Source organism: Fulmarus glacialis, unplaced genomic scaffold (assembly GCF_000690835.1).
Source record: "Fulmarus glacialis isolate BGI_N327 unplaced genomic scaffold, ASM69083v1 scaffold760, whole genome shotgun sequence".
NCBI classification, from domain to species: domain Eukaryota; kingdom Metazoa; phylum Chordata; class Aves; order Procellariiformes; family Procellariidae; genus Fulmarus; species Fulmarus glacialis.
In genome coordinates this window covers 10,234-26,599 of record NW_009185592.1, presented here as the reverse complement: position 1 = coordinate 26,599, position 16,366 = coordinate 10,234, and the positions used below count along the sequence as shown (strand labels likewise).

The 16,366-nt window shown below is 47.7% G+C and overlaps 1 protein-coding gene across 4 annotated transcripts in view; it reads right to left on the bottom strand.

Annotated features, from left to right (window-relative positions):
- The window catches only part of ACSL6 (acyl-CoA synthetase long-chain family member 6), a 28,900-nt gene extending 13,730 nt beyond the window's left edge, over window positions 1-15,170 (bottom strand). For 2 of the 4 annotated variants that reach the window (XM_009587164.1, XM_009586424.1), the window contains exons 1-9: window positions 14,956-15,170; window positions 13,636-13,750; window positions 10,612-10,676; window positions 10,099-10,200; window positions 9,855-9,954; window positions 9,409-9,587; window positions 8,844-8,876; window positions 7,818-7,869; window positions 2,643-2,716 (exon numbers count right to left, since the gene is read on the bottom strand). In XM_009587164.1, coding sequence (XP_009585459.1) covers window positions 2,643-2,716; window positions 7,818-7,869; window positions 8,844-8,876; window positions 9,409-9,587; window positions 9,855-9,954; window positions 10,099-10,200; window positions 10,612-10,676; window positions 13,636-13,750; window positions 14,956-15,150 — 915 coding nt within the window. In that variant the 5' untranslated portion in view covers window positions 15,151-15,170. Of the gene's footprint in view, window positions 1-2,327; window positions 2,329-2,642; window positions 2,717-7,817; window positions 7,870-8,843; window positions 8,877-9,408; window positions 9,588-9,854; window positions 9,955-10,098; window positions 10,201-10,611; window positions 10,677-13,635; window positions 13,751-14,955 lie in introns of all 4 variants that reach the window. The other 2 variants (XM_009587894.1, XM_009572399.1) reach the window with 2 other exon arrangements.
- Between the last annotated feature and the right edge of the window lie 1,196 nt (window positions 15,171-16,366).

Genomic DNA, 16,366 nt, shown 5'->3' with positions numbered 1-16,366 from the left:
ACGGAGAGGTCTCTCCATGGCAGAAGGCGTATCGTATCTACACAGCTCACGCTGGAAACGGAGGCTCACCCTGACAGAGAACCCAATTTTTATTCCTTGCTTTCTACCATGAGATGCTAAGACCACGATGTGCACTCTCAGCCGGGCGCAGACCTGCAGGAGCCTCCTGGAAATCGGCAGGGCTCTACAGGCGCACCATTTTTCCACATTGCACAGAGCCCGTCAGAGATTCACAGTGTTCCTAGAGTCAAAGCTATAGATTTTTTTCTTTTGCTTAGGTTAATCATTGATTTGAATCAGAATATGTTGGAAAAATTATTTTTTTTTTTCAGCTGCAAAAATAAGTGATTTCTGTTAGTGTTTCTCATCATTTTAAGGGATTAAAATGTGATTTTAAGGGCATTATCACTGCCCCACAGACAGGTGCAGTGGGGAAAAAGAAAGCTGGACAAATAATGCAAAAAATAAAAGTGACCGAAGTCTTCGGTTTGCCAAGGTTTTAACTCTATCTTGCAGGCTGGAATAAACAAAGGCCCTGAGAGCCTTACCTGATCCATGCCCCAAAAGAAAAGTAGCCTTTCTACCTGCATTTCCAAGGGTAAGGCTTGCCATAATATTATGGATTAGAAAAACTGAAAGCTTGATTACCCAATAACTTGCACCAAAGCCAGTGGTTAGTGGAAAATGGGTATAAAATCTATTAGCTCACAGTATTAGCAGTTTATACCCACTTTGCATCTCCACTGCTGTGACAGAATCGATAGTCCGTGACCTGGGACACGGCAGTGGATGGAGGCACAAGAGTGTCTTCCTCGGGGAATATTTCATTGGAGTTAAATCTGGGCAAGCTAGATTTGGGGACGCCCTCCCAACCGTTACCTAGCGAAGTCAAACCTGATTGACCACGTGGGCGTTTTCAGCATCCCATTTCATATTAGTTTATCTGTCAGTCTGAATTAAGCCATTAGGGCCTGCAGATCTATTTACACATTATTGCAAATTGGCCTCATTTTCTGCAAGCATAATAATGTAAAACCATTAGCATCACTAGCTACGCTGCTTTTTTTTTTTCCACACTGTTTTAAATGCCCAGACAATAAATGATTTTGTTTTAATTTGGACCAAAATGATGACACTGAATAGTATTTCACAGCTGGCACAGTTGTCCAGTTAAACGTAAAAATGAAAACAGCTTCTTGGCATTTCAGAACAACCTTATAACAAAGCTTTAGGTTCACTTCAAAAAATGTTCCATTTATAAAAATCACTGAACTAAGCAAAACCGGCACAAGAGTATGTAAACAGAAAAGCTACAATACTTCTCAGCTTTAGGTATTTTTATTTTATTAATCGATACTACTTTCAAGTATTTTGCACTTTGCTCCATTTCATTACCGTGGCTGGACATTGCCCTAATCGTGTGGATCGGCCACAGGCATTTACACGCACACCAACAACCTCTGGTGACTGAAGCTATTGAATTTACAGCCACTTACACCGGACTTGCGTCCGATACCTTCGAGAATGATCAGTGTCCCATTGCCGTCAGTGAACACTAAATCCATTTCTGTGGGCCAGTCCTGGAAGATGCCAAGTTCCCTCAGCTCCCTCTAAATTAGTTCTTTTCCAAAATAAATGTTCCTGCCCTTTGAAACTCAGACTTATTTACGCATCAGCTTTCATTTGTGCATTTTGCTCTGAACCCAGCGAAACCTCTGTGCCGCGAAGCCCGAGGGCTCACTGCAGCGAACTGCTGTATTGACATTTCCTACTGCAAATTATTGGAGTCACAACCCTGCCTGCAAATAATCGAACACGTGAGTTCAGTGGGATTTCTCACATCACGTGTCCAAGTTTCTTTACAACAGTGGTCTAGAAATCTCAGAAAGTTCAAGGATTAAGAAAATAAGACTGCAGTATTTTCAGCACCAACGATAAGACCAGCAAGGGATATAAGGTAACAAATTGTGCATCCCGTGTGGACATCGCTACTTTATAGAATTGCCTGTTTACTACAAAAAATAGATTCTTTATATTTGTTACGTACAAGCTGTATAAAATCCTTAATGTGTTGTGCTAAAGTAATTCTGCTTCATATATTGTTTCTAAACACAAGTTTACCCATTGCATGAAACATACTATACGTGTACTTGGCCAGTGCTATGCTTTTTTAAAAATATGTATAACGGAAACTGAGATATACTTTAATATCAAGGAAATTAACCATTCTTGTAAAAACATTTATGTTCTCATATATACACACTTTATATGCAGAAAGCTTTCAAATAAATGAGGATGACCTTGTGTGGGCATCCTTAGAAGTGAACCCTGTAATCTTTCTGAAGCACCCGTTGCAACCGTACAGGGCTTGTTTGCTTTCCTAATTCTTTGAAAGGAGTTAAATTTACAGGAGCCTCAGAAGCACTTTGAGCCTTACAGAGCCAGGGAGCCAGTGCTGGAAAGGGGATTTAATGCCCCCCAGTGCTGTAGGCTCAGACCTGCTCCCATTTCCATGGATTTGGCCCTCTGAGTAAGAGAAATTTCACCTCTTATCTGCAGGAGCACATTTCCAGCCCGTGCAGGGACACAGCTTAACCCACACGCTCCGCACATGGCAACATTTTCTAAATCAGGGTATTCACCTCCGTCACTTTCAAAAAGCCTGAAAAATCAGCAACCACGTTCCCATGAGTCAGCATAGCACCTTTGGGGTTTCCTGAAAGGAAACAAAGAGTGATTTTAAAAGATGAGCCAGTAGGTAATTTCCAAAAGCTTAACAAAAACCAAAACAGGTAATAGTTTAAAATACTAAGTTCTCTTTTTGAATTTTAAAACTTATGTAATTTTCGCAGTCATTCTGTGCAGTAACATGCACCAAAAACACATTTCAATCCTCAAAATTTAATAAAATGACATGTGTATAACATGAATATTTCTATTGGAGACTCTGAACAACAGTTTCTACCAGAAATAGCCCAACTGCAATTTATGAGAGTACTCAGATGGAGCTGCTTGGTGAGCGCGGCCATCAGACCTGGCTGGCTGTGCCCGGCCCCTCCAGGTGGGATTTATTTCATACAGATTTTGATTAAGAATGATCTTGAACACCAACCAACCCCATTTAAAAGGCTGTTAAGCTCTTACTTAGCCACTGCACTGGATAACCTGAACAACGCAGAAAACGGGTAATACATGGTAAAACTTAGGCTATAAGAAGACCCTACGAGACTGCAATCAAGGGAAGTCATTAATATTGTCAGCAGCAGAGCAGAAGTGTCCTGGAGACAGGGACAGGGAGCTGGCAAAGCCTCAGCGTATCACCCCAGTGCCTGGCACCGCGCCTGCAGCGTTTCACCGCCCGCCCACGCCAGCAGCTCCACGCCGTCGGTATTTGCTTTTTCACCCTCTTTTCTCTTCTGAGCTGAGAATCCCCCTTCGCACCATCATACATCTTTTGCATTTCGTATCTGTTCGTACGCCAAAATGCAGGGTTTGTTAAACAGCAAATGCACAAGCTGAAACCTCCAGGTGTACAAAGCATCCGAAATGCTCTGCCCGCGGCACTGGCACGCAGGACTCTGCATGCCCTCCTGCCACAGCACTGTCCCTTCTCATCACCCTCAAAGGGTTTATTTCCAAAAAGAAGGTGTAGCTCAGCTCGAATAAAGATTACAGAGCCAGCCTCTCCCTCCAGCGTGTTTTTAAGCAGATTGTTTTAATTCGATCACACCACTGCAGCGTAGCTCCTGCTATGCCGTGCAGAAGCAGATCGGAGCAGCTTTACCTGCAGGTGCCCTGCGTGGCCCCGGCACGGCGGGCACAGGGATGCCCCCAGGAGCCTTCCAACACTGTTACAGCTCATGATGAATGCAACAGCCTCGAAAAATTCTAAATTAGCCACAATTTCATTCTGGCTTCCTCAGATTAGGAAGGGGGAATGGTATTTTGTGAATCAGTTTCAGCACAGGAAAATGTGTTTAATCCTCCCAGTTTCAGAGCAGTTTGCAGGCTGCGTCGCTGGCAGCCCTGCGGTGTGGACACGCACCCACGTGGCACAGCCCGGCTCAGGCCCTGCTCCAGCAGCCGCGGTGCCGAGCCCTGTGCCCTGCCACCTCCACTGACACCGCTTCTACCCAGCCTCTCAAATAACTAAATAAAGGCCCAAACAAAAGTAGTAATTATTGCACACATTTATTGCACCAAAGCAGGACATTTTAACACAAGGTATTTTACTGAAAATCCGTATTTGGCGTTCCAAGTGCCTTTGAGTAATTCAGTCCCAAATACTTTCAGATGAACACAGTGCACAGGAGCTATTTTGGTCTTGCTTACATTCGTCCCCCTCCGAAGCTCAGAGGTGAAGCTAGGGCAGACGTCTTTGCCAACCACAACTGCTCCTGTCCTAACATGCTGTACAGACGGGCTTGCAGGCACCAGCTCAGCCAGGCAGGTTTTGTTTCGAGGCACTTATTTTCACAGCTGGGTGCACACGGGGATCCAGACCTCAAGAAAACTCCATGAACCCATGTCAGTTGTAAATACGTGCCAACCACCCAGAAGTCGCTCGTGTTATTTTAGTTGTGCCTAGCCAAATATGCGTGCTCAGCCCCTGCACTTCTACAAGTAGCCGTACTCCCGCAGCGTTGCACGTGTCTCCACGTCGGCAGCCCCGCAGGTCACGCGCCGGTGGAAAGGACGTGCTCAGTACTGGTTTGGAAATTCAAAACTGCACCCTCCGGCTATACCAGCAGCAGATCTGGCTCCTGCGCCTTGACACAGCTCTTCAGACTTTTTTGGAAGATTACTCAGATACTTTGAGACCTCAGACTCATTTACTTACTCCACCTCTGTTGGTTTTTTGTTTTTTTTTTTTAATGCAAATTCAGTACCTCTGCTCAAATCACCATGACACGCCTGGAAGCGGTGTGAACGTCCTGGCTCCTTCCCCCACGTCCTGCCCGCAGCAGGTTCAGCATCCCGGACAGGCTGCGGTGTTAACGGTGTCAAAGCAGAGCAGCAGCGTTAGAGCCAGGACAACCTTCTTCAGGAGAAATCCAGAACAAACCATGCTGCCACAGGGGAGCTGGAGCTTTTTGGTAAATTTTGACCTTCTTTAGTTCTTCTGTTTTAAGAGTTAACCCGGAAAACAGGTGCCCCTTGCTACGAACCCTTTCCCAGAATTACCACTTCAAGAGAAAGGTTGGCAGTGATACTGCTTTTCTTTTTAGAAAAAAATCAGTGCCAGATCTGTAACACTGCTCTCACGTTTGAAATTCCTCGTAACAGACACCTTGTGAGTGTCCTGTTACAGAAATGGGTGCACTGCGATCCCCATCAGTTAATAGCTCAGCTATGGCAATTTCTCCTTATCTCAGTGCCAAGCTGGTTTGAAAATTCTCATAAGCAACAGAAGAACCTTTTTCGCTAAATGGGTCGTTCAAGTAGCAGCTCCAGCACTAACTCGGTGGTGCGATCTGGCAGCATTTTGGGATGTAAGCGCTTTCCTCACCCTGGGAGCCTCCGGGAGTCAGGGCTGTGCACCTGCAGGCTGTGAGAAACCGATGGGAAGCAATTTTTATCCAACTGATTACAGGCGGATCCTTGAGGAAATGACAGTTTGCTTCTCTGGAGTAGCCAGCATGAAAAATTGTATCCTGATGGTCTGGGGACATCTGTGTGCCTTTGGCCCCTTTATGAGTGCCGATGATTTCTTGGTACAAAATAAAAGTTGGTCTTGTGATCAGCAATCTCAGTCTCTCCCTTCAGCCTGTGGAGGCATTTAGACAGCTGATCCTATCAAAGAAAAGCACACGTTAAAGTCCACTTCTGGTTTTGTTTTTTGTTTTTTTTTTTTAAACAGCTAAAATTTTTTCCAATTCTACAATTTCCAGGTTACAAACTCTATAGCGAAGATTCGTTTCACACCATACAAAAATATTTGGAGCCCTTCAGAATTGAAAAAGGCTTGAGAACATAGCCATTGGAAGAAAATTCTAAATCTGGTCATTAAAAATATCCTGACATGGGCTATACACAAGCCAGGCCTTTTACATGAAAACATAACATTGAAAACAGACCAGAGTGTTGATGCAACCGCTGGAAAAGCCAGAAAGTGATGTGCGAAGGCCTGCGGCAGCAGAGGATGGGCTGGTGGTTCACAAAGCACTGCTCTATGAGAGTTTAGTTTGCAGATAACCCGCGGAATTTAAAATGTCTGGTTTGGGTGGGAGAAAGCAAATGAGCTCCCTGGTTGTCCTATTTCTGTAACTTCAGACATGTTCCTAAAAAAAGCACAAAATCAGAAACTGGCCTATGACTGCATTTGCAAATAAAAAAAGAAAATCAAAAAACACTTCTCTATTCAGAATTTATTTAGAAATAAAAATATCAACAAAAATGTGACTTGAAAAAATAATTTCTCTGCACTTTAAAACCCGCACAAACAAATTGTGCTGCACCATATCCACAGGCATGGCTCCTTTGGTTTCCTACAATTCCCATTTGTGCCCGGCCACTTTGCACTGGCTCAGCTGGTGCTCACAGCGTACATGGCTGTGATGTCCGTATCCTGCACTGGGTTCAATCTTTTCCTTTTAGGAATTTCCACTGCTGAGACAGAGCAGAGTCACAGGCTCCTTTCACACCGTGCACTGCCTTGGGTACTCCGAAGTGCACAGATCTCAAAACTAAGAATGATGCACAAAGGTTAAAAAAAACTAAAGCCTTTCAATACATTCTGAGTTTGTACTTGGAGTTGATAAAGCAATTGCCTACCTGATCTGCAGTACAAGTCTTCTCCAGGAGGTGGAAGATGAAGGTGTCCCTTCTTGCTCAGCCTACTCTGCAGGCTTTGCACTCTGCAGGCTGAGCAGCACAAGCAACTCCCTTCGTGGAGGGCAGCCTGGTGTCAAGCGGCATCTTCTGCTGCCTAAATGAGTGGAGACCAAATCGAGGATGCTTTGGGGTAGGACCAAGCATTAGGCAAGCCTGAGAGCACAGGTGAACCTGGAAGAGCTGCTCCAGCAGTCCCTGGAGCATGGTCCTTCCCTGCAGGTAAGCGTAAAAGCAGTTTCCCAAGCAATCACGCCTGATGCGTCTGCGCTGTCGGCCTGTATAGCTTTTGGGGAGATGTTATGGAGGTTGAGTTCTCCAGAGTAGGAAATTCCGGCAAGCTGTATGAAAACCAGGGTCTGGAGAGAGGAGAAAGCACTGCGCCTGCTAAGAACAGGCAGGAAAATGATGCTGCTCCTCTCCAAGAAAAAGGGGCCAGCGGCACGTGAGTACTGGCAGCGTGGGCTGCCCGGGCTCGTCCCAGCACGTGGTGCCCCAGGGCCAACCCAAGGACGTGGGCAACACACAAGCAAGCTGGGGCACGCTGCAGAGGAGACAGAGGTGCTGAGGACGTTGGTGGGGCTGGGGACATTGATGTGCTTAGGATACAGAGAATGGAAAGCTGTGGACCTGCATCTCTTTTTTTTTTTTTTAAAAACATTTGCATGTTTAAATACTAATCAATCAAGCGCTTCACAACTACACTGCAAAATGGGAAGCAGAAACATGGGCAGATTTCCAGACAACTGGAAAATCGCACTGCCAAAATGTATGTCAGGGAATTCAAGTGAAAAATAAATATATCATTATTTTTAATTTGCAATCTACAGAAATGTATACACATATATATTCTTAAATATTCAAAATGCATAGAAATATCATTGCCATATCAGTATAACAGCAAGTTTGCACATATTGAGGTGGTATTAGTAATTAATTTGATAATCTCTTCTAACATTTTGAGATTAAAATGCCGCCTCTTTTACCTGTAGTGCCACTAGTAAAACAGACAATTGATAGATCTTCTGGTCGAGGAGGCTAGAAATACACAAGGAGAATAAGAAAATCACGTCAATCAAAGGCAGAAGGCTCAATAGTAGACTGTTGTCATTGTACAAACTTAAAGATCAAATCAATTATATTTCAGCTCTGCCATAAAAAGCTTTCATTCCCCTTGGCAAATATAAAAGACCATCATAAAACTCTTTTTATCAGGTTTCTTCAGTTGATGCAGACTCTATTCCTCCCTTATGTTTTGTTCCAGCTGCATTAAGGGCATGCCTTAGTGTAAGACGACTTTGATGGAATATTTGTCTTGCAGTTAGTATTTTCAAAGACACCATCTATACCTGTAGGTGTGTGGGAAAACTTGAGGTAATTTACTGATTTCCAGATAAATTCTGGAAACGTGTGGTTATCCACAAGAGGGGACAACTTTCCGAAGCTGTTGATTGCTCCCATTTCCAGTAGTATCTCTGTATTCTCAGCACCACTGCATGTGTGTGCTATTTCAGGTCACGAATGAATAAATAAGCGGCCTGAAAATCAGAGGCTGCTTTTGAAAGTTTTGCACGAGTATGAGCAGCTGGTGAAAAATATCAATGCAATTTTCCAAAAGTATCCCAGAGAAATACTGCTAAGTAGCGTTTCTGAGCTATAGAAACCCCACCGGAAAGCCAAGGGTGCATACACGTTCCCCCGGTGCCACCTGGGTAAGGTAGCGGAATTAGTCTGGCGTAACAATGGCATTTAATTACTGTCCCGTTAACATGTTCAGCAAGGATGAACTATCTCAGATAAGTGTCCCAAGCGGAGGGTACGAAGCAAATACTACATATCTCCAGTGAATGGTATGGACTGTCCCCGGGCTCCTGCACTGCCTCCCACGTGGAGAGGCTCACGGGGCACGCCTCCTTCTGCCCAGAGCAAACCCTTCCTTCTTTTGTCAGTGAAATAAATGTAACATAGTCAGCTGCAATTTTAAGTGGGAAAAGCAGCATGCCAACACTCACCACAGGCACATGTCGACTCTCAAGGCCACAGTCCTGAAAGAGATTAAAGTAACAAAAAATTATTTCCACTTTAATTCCTGTGGTGTAACCCACTTGCTAATGATCTGCAAACCACTAAGGGAGAGTGTGAGCTAGAGCAGAAAAATTTGTGGCTAACACTTAGGTCATCTTTTCTATCCAAAGTTTCTTGCATCAACTGCAATGTCATCCTTGGATTTCAAGTAGTGCTTGGGTGGATTGAGCTGGATCCAGGCTGCTTCATGAAAGTGTAAGGCTGTAGGCTCAGATGTAGGAGCACAGTGTCTCGAACAGCAACCCTCCTTTCCAGGCTTAGCAGCTATATCTTATTTGAGCAGGAAGGATTGAAATGTTGGCTCCTATCAACAAGGAATAACACTTAAGAGGCAACTGCACTGAGCCATGCATCAATATTAACAGCCACAAGCTGCTCTTTTGTGCTCTCCAGACACTGAACCTGCCACGTAGTTCACAAGTCCCTGTATATTTTACTGTCTTTTTACAGAAACTACAAAATGTAGTAAAAAGAGAGGGAGAGCAAACTTACCTCCACCTCCTGCATGGTCTGGATGCGAACCCCACAGCGACTCCCTCTCTCAATCAGTTCTTTCTCAAATGGGTCCATCAGGATGATGGAGCTCAGACCTGGCGTTTCTTTCCTCTCCACGTGGTCAAGGAGTATTCTGGCTTTTTCAGGTTTGTCACAAATGACTGTGGAAATGTCAGCTGGAAGAAAAGCAGCCAAACAAGGTGGCCCTGAAGTAATTCCCACTGTCAGAGCAGCCCCATCCATGTCTGTGCAGGCCTGGGCACGTGGGAAATGCAGCAGAGGCAGCCCTGACCCAACATGGGGACACACAGCTCCCCAGAAACCTCTCTAAGTGACTTCAAGACACTCAGTGAGTAAAATCACCCATCTTTTGGAAAGCAGAAGAAGATGAACCATTCTGAGCAACAAAACTGCTGAGAAAATTACATCAATTTTAATTTTACCTGTGTTGACGATGTAACGAATGGCTCCAGGACCTAAGGTGTCATAGAGGGGAACCACCACCATGGAGTAGGTGTAGCAAGCCAGCTCAGAAATGATCCACTGCAGGAGGACATCAAAGCATGAAGGTGAGAAGGGGGCGGTGGAAGCAGATTTAACACACTTGACAACAAGCTTCAAGCATAAAGCAAGCTCACAAGTCAGGAACATTATTAATACAGCATGAAGTTGAACTTAAAATCTCACCTCTGGACGGTTTTGAGCAAAGACCCCAATGAACTGCTTCGTGGATGCCTTGCAGCCCTGCTGAAGAAGCCCTGAACCCAGAGCTTCTGCTCTTTCAGCCACCTGGAATTTGGAGAGAAAAAAAATACATAAAAGAGAGAAATACAAGCAATATCAAACTAAGCAAAGCTTTTACAGGGAGGCTCTCAAATTATTGTATTTGCTATCAATTTTTTGTGTTATCACAAGCCATTAGCAGTTGACTAGCAGTTGACCTCCAGTTGGCAATGCCCCACGGCTTTGAGCGTGTCAGTGCCACTGTCAGGAGCAGGCTAACGGCATTGAACTGGTCCCTAAAAGCCAACACGCCTGTACAATGCCGGGATGTGCCCAGCTGGGGAAACATGGCGCGTTAACAACCTCCTGGTCTAGCACGTGCGTGTGACCGACGGGCGCCTCAAGACCCCTTCTTCTGCCGGGCAGGGTGAGAGGCTGGGGGAGCGGGCTCTACACGGGGTGTCATTTCCAGCTCACCTCCTTGTAGGACAGCCACTGGTAGGGCTGCTTGGGCTTCCTGAACCCCAGGCAGGGGCCGTTTTCTGGAAGACACAAGCAGAGATGAGAAGTTACGGGGGCAGTGCTAGGAGTTAACGCGCTGCCCAGTACCGCGCTGCGGGGATGCAGCAGAGCCCTCAAGCAGTAAATCCGTTGTTATCGGGGTCGGCTCTTGCTCCTGGGGCAGAGCTCACAGCAAGCCCAACCAAATTAAACACACGAGTGCTGTTAATGGGAGACGGGCTGCTGGGATCTCCCAAACAGACGCATCAATCCCCCTCCCTGAGCTGCAGAGGGGACAGCAGCCGTTTGCCCCTGAACAGCCTCATTAAAAGATACTTCTCCGAAGGCAGCGTGAGCATTAGTGTCTGATGAGGGCTCTCATCCCAAACACCGGCTCCCACCGCTTTTGCTGCCTTTTGATTTAAGCACTTCGAAGTGAAAACTGCTATTTTTAGCACAGCCTACTCTGGAGGAGGGTAAGACAATACGCAGCACTACATGACGGGAGGAATATTTGAGAAGTTTAATTAATGTGCTAACTGTACTTACCTGCACAAGATCCATCCCTCCATACGCCTATTGAGTTATTTATTTACCCCTGTCCTGCGGGGTGGAATATTTGCAATTCCACTGAGGCTTTTGGTGGTATCGAAAATAATAATCTGACAATGAAATTGGTGTATCCAACAAGGCGGGACGTCGTAAGCAGTGGACACAGAAATAGTTATGATACAGCAGGGTAGAGTCATCGTGGCTTTTTGGAGTGGGAAACGATGTCTCACAAGTGTGTGAGAGCTCTTTGATGGTACCATCGATCGTGGGGTAAGGGCGATGGACTGATACACCACACTCAGCTTTTCTAACAGCTTTTAGCAGAGTCCCTTACCCTGCCCTGTTGTGCAATAAAAGGTAAGCTGGATGAGTTACTGATGAAAAGGCAGCAACAAGCAGAAATAAGTACCAGTGTTTGCAGCGGAGGAAGAGCTCTGTTGGGTTCCACAGTTCTATGCCTGGATCAGTCACGTTTAATGTATTCATAAATGTTCTGGAAATGAATAATGTATGATGAACTTTGCCAACGCTGCAAAATTCAGGACGTTAAGCTGTCTGCCAGTGGCAGCAAAAAGATCTCGTGGTACTAAGAAACTGCACGGTAAAATTCAATGGCGTTAAGGGCAAAATAATGCATGTTGCAAATGATAACCCTAATTTTAATTATAACCCCCAAGCTCCAAAAGCAATGTTCTGGAAATGAATAATGTATGATGAACTTTGCCAACGCTGCAAAATTCAGGACGTTAAGCTGTCTGCCAGTGGCAGCAAAAAGATCTCGTGGTACTAAGAAACTGCACGGTAAAATTCAATGGCGTTAAGGGCAAAATAATGCATGTTGCAAATGATAACCCTAATTTTAATTATAACCCCCAAGCTCCAAAAGCAGTGCCCGCGCCACCACAGGCAGCACAGGCTGCAGGATCCACCCTGCCCCTCGCTGGGCCACTCCTTGGACCTCCCACTCTCTGGATCTCCCTCTCTCCTGGTCTCTGCCCCTCAGGCCTCCCACTCTCTGGGCCTCCATCTCTAGGTCTCCCTTCATTTTTTTTTCCACCCTATCAGCCTCCAACTCTTTGGGTCCCCCATTCTCTGAGACATCCACTTGCTGGGCCTCTCACACCAGCTGGGCCTCCCACTCTGTGGTCCTCTCAATCACTTTCTCCTTCTCACACCCCACTCTTTGGGTCGCTACACTCATTTGACCCTCCACACTTTCGTGGATTCCCACACTTTTTGGACCTTTTCACTTCTTTAGCCACCCATACGTTTTCATCCTCCCACACCCTCAATGGGCCTCCCACCCCTTTTCATACTCCCACAATATTTTGGCCTCATACACTCTTTTGACCTCTCCTACCTTTTCGGCCTCACACTTTCTGGGCCGCTACAGTCCTTGGCCCTCCTACAGGTTGGGGGACTCTATACTCCTTGGGCCTTTAAACTCTCGATGGGCCTCCCACACCTCTTTGGCCTCCCATGCCTTTATCAGCTTCCCACACCTCACTGGCCTCCAACACATTTTTTAGCCTCTACACCTCATTGGCCTCCCAAACCTCTTCGGCCTCTACAGCTTTTCAGCCTGAGCCACTACTACTCATCAGCTTCCTCACCTTTATCGAGCCTCCCACACCTCTATAAGCCTCTACACTTCATCAGCCTCCCACACCTCATCTGCCTCCCAACACCTTTTTCAGCCTCTACACCTTGTCGGCCTCCTGCTCCTTTTGTCGGCCTCCCAACACCTTTTTCATCCTCTACACCTCATCGGCCTCCCACACCTTTTCAGCCTCCCGCTTGTTGGGCCTCAACACTCATGTGGCCTCCTACACCTTTTCGACCTCTACTCTTATCAGGCCTTCCACACTTTTGGGCCTCAACACTTGTGGGTCCTCTCACTCTTCTTGGTCCTCCCACAGCTTTTTGGCCTCTAAACTCTTTTGGCTTCCCACTTCCAAACAGTCCTTTATAGTTTTTGGGCCTCCCACACTCTCTTGGGCTCTACGCTCTCTGGGCCTCTGCACTTTTTTGGCCTCCCATACTGTTTCAGCCTCCCTCTCTCCTTCAGCAATCGTATCTCCTTCAGCTTCCCACGTTCTTTGTGCTTCTGCGCTCTTTGTGCCTCCTACACTTTTTCAGCCTCTCCACTATTTGTGCCTCCCCCATTCTTTCAGCCTCTCACTCCCTTGACTTCTACAACTTTGTGGCTTCCCACATTCCCACACTCCTTTTTGGGCCTCCCACACTCCTTTGGCCTTTGAGTCCAAATGAACCTCTACACCATTTGGGCCTCCCACACTTTTATGGTCTCCCATGCTCCTTCAGCCTCTACACTCTCTGAGCTTCCCTAAGCCTTTCAGCCTCCCACCCCGTTTGGGCCTCTACATCATCTGGTCCTCCACCCCTCCCCACCTCTGCTCCCAGGCCTCCTCATCACCGTGCTCTCACCGGAGATGCTGAATCCCCTCCTGAAGACCTCGTACATGGTCCTGGCGTCGTCGTAGTAGTGCGTCAGCAGCTGCGGGCTGTCCCCGATCACCGACCGGCGCGCCCCGGCCAGGCCCTGTGCGACACGACGTGACATGATGTGACACAGCCATCAGCACTGCCCGACGGGCGGGAGATGGGGAAACCCCGAACCATAAAGCAGCACGCTCCCCAACTGCCGGAGGGACCTCTCCAGCCACCACCATGTTCCTGCCCCAACTCCCAAAGGGACAGGAGAGGTGGGATGTCCACCTCAGCACCCCAGTAACATGGAGAACCACCTGCCCAGAGACAACCACTTGACCCAGCTCGTTGCCAACAGGAGATGGTTGATATTTCCCAAGGAGATTTGAGGAGGAATTATAAATCTGCAACTAACGGAGTGGGGACATCCTGGGGGGAGCGACTGCTCTGGGCTCCACAGGTCCCCAGCACTGGCACCACATGCACCTTCTCGAGGACATCTAGACCAAGGACAGACTAAAGCAGAGGCCAGACTCCAGAACCCAGTGCGTGGGTTCAGGGGTGTTTTAGGAGTGGGCAAGGGGAGGCAGGCAGGGCGAGAGTGACCGGACCGGGACTGCGCTGTGAGCCAGAAGAAAGTCTCACTAAAGCCCTAACCACAGGGGAGAACTGTCTCGAAAAATGTAAATTCCTCCCGCCCTTTTAAGAAGTTGTTGGAATTAAAGACAATAAGGTTTTACAGGGGACATCACAAAAGGCTTTAAATTCTCATCACTCTTTCAGATATTAATTTAAGTAGAAACAATTTTCAGAAATATTTCTGCTCTTTAAAATGGAGCAGCTTCATTAAACTTTAAAACCTTTTGCAAGCAGGAAAATTAATAACTCCTCAGCATCTAAGCATGGATTCGGGTCTACTTTTTCTTATTACTACAAAGTTTGCAGCAGCACTCAGTAATGGGCATGCACAAGAAGTGCCAGCTGATTTGATCTTATCAGCTGTTGCCTTTCAGTGGTTTCTCCCGTGCAACAGCAGCTCCTGCAATTTTCGGTCATGGATGGTTAAGCAAAGCTAAGACCAAAATATTACTGAAAATCTAAGAGAATAAATTAACGGGCTGTATTTTAGTTTTCCAGTTTACAGAAAACGGTGAATTAAGAAGTGAAGTGATCCCTGGCATAGCGCATTACACGACTGATTTTTGGGGAGCCTCAAAACGAACAAAAGCACCTCCTGGCATCCCCTGCGGCCATTTCCATGCACGCAAACCTCGTGTGAAACCCAGCCTCTCCCGTCCGGCGTGCCCCTGGCCTCACCTCGACTTCCTCCGACTGCATCCGCAGGTCGCAGGGTGGCTTCACGGCCCTGGGCCGGCTGGCAAACCAGTAGGCGACGACGGCCGCGAAGGCACCGATGCCCACCAGCGCCGTGGCCGGCAGGTTGCGGAAAAACTGGCTGAGGTCGTCAAACTCGGGGAGCCGCAGGCTCCGCAGGATTTCCTGAGCCTGCATCTTCTCCACGAGTGAAACGGCAAATTCTGCAAGAGCCAGAAGGACGCGGTCAGGTCACGCCACGGGACGGGCAGCGCGGGTCTCTGTGTGGGAAGGGGAGAACGTGCTTTCCCTTGTCAGCCATTGCGAACACACTGCTCTGCTGACCCGCGGGGCTGCCTACCAACCACCACCTTAACTTGAGAAGAACAGCAGCTATGGAAGACATACGAGAAAGGAGGAAATGTCCCTAGAAGAGTGAGCAGGAGCAGACAGCTCACTCCTAAAGGACATTGAGTACAAATGTACATTAGGCGATGCAGCTGCAGTTATCTGTAGCAGACAGATGCTGTGACAAGCTCTGGGATCCAGCTATGACCGTACCCTCAGGGGTGCCAGGAGCTTGCTCTGCCTTCCCTGAGCAGGATGGGGGCTGCGTGGTGGCCAGGTCGGGCAGCCCCTGGCAGGGTCGGGCAGGCCAGTGCCAGCTCCAGCCACAAGCCCTCGGCTCACATGGAGCAGGGCAAAGCCAGCGTGCCTCTGTGTGCAAAACGCGCTCTGAAACACCACCTTCTGCCTTCATGCCAGCTTCACATTCTCAACTTCGAGTTCCTTATGATTTACATCAGGGTAAACGATAGGTGATTCAAGCCAATGAAAGTTTCATTCCATCGCTTAAATGTTTCCTGGAAGAAACAAGAAGCGACTGCAGAGTGAGGATAAGGGAGTGCCGGGGTATCAGGCTGAGAGCACGCCACCGCAGGGTCCCCACCCTGCAGCCCCGCCAGATGCGATGCCTCCAGGTGCTCCGTGGGGGAGATGGGTGGCTCCCGGGAGGGAGAAATGCCAGGGCATTCCCCAACGGGCAGTCCCGCAGGGTGCAGTCCTGGCACGAGAAGAGAAGGGCGGGAGCCTCGGCTCCTCGGACACAGTGGGGCGGCGGGGGCCCCCCGGCCCCTGCTGCCAGCCCCTGCGCTGCTCTGACAGCGCTGAAACTAAAAGCAAAGAGAAAACCTTTTCACCTTGTCTGTAAGGAGGGCTGTGCACGGAGGAGACAGGCAAGGGGACAAGTTTTATGGCACAGGATGGTAACACTCGTCCATCCCCGACTCATTCCCTTTATACCTGCTGGCATCGCTTTGCTGTGGGCGCAGGGAGGGCGGCTCTCTGCCGTACGGTCTGGCTTGTGCCGGACTCACGGAGTGAGCGCTACACACTGGGAAAGCAGAGGGCAAGC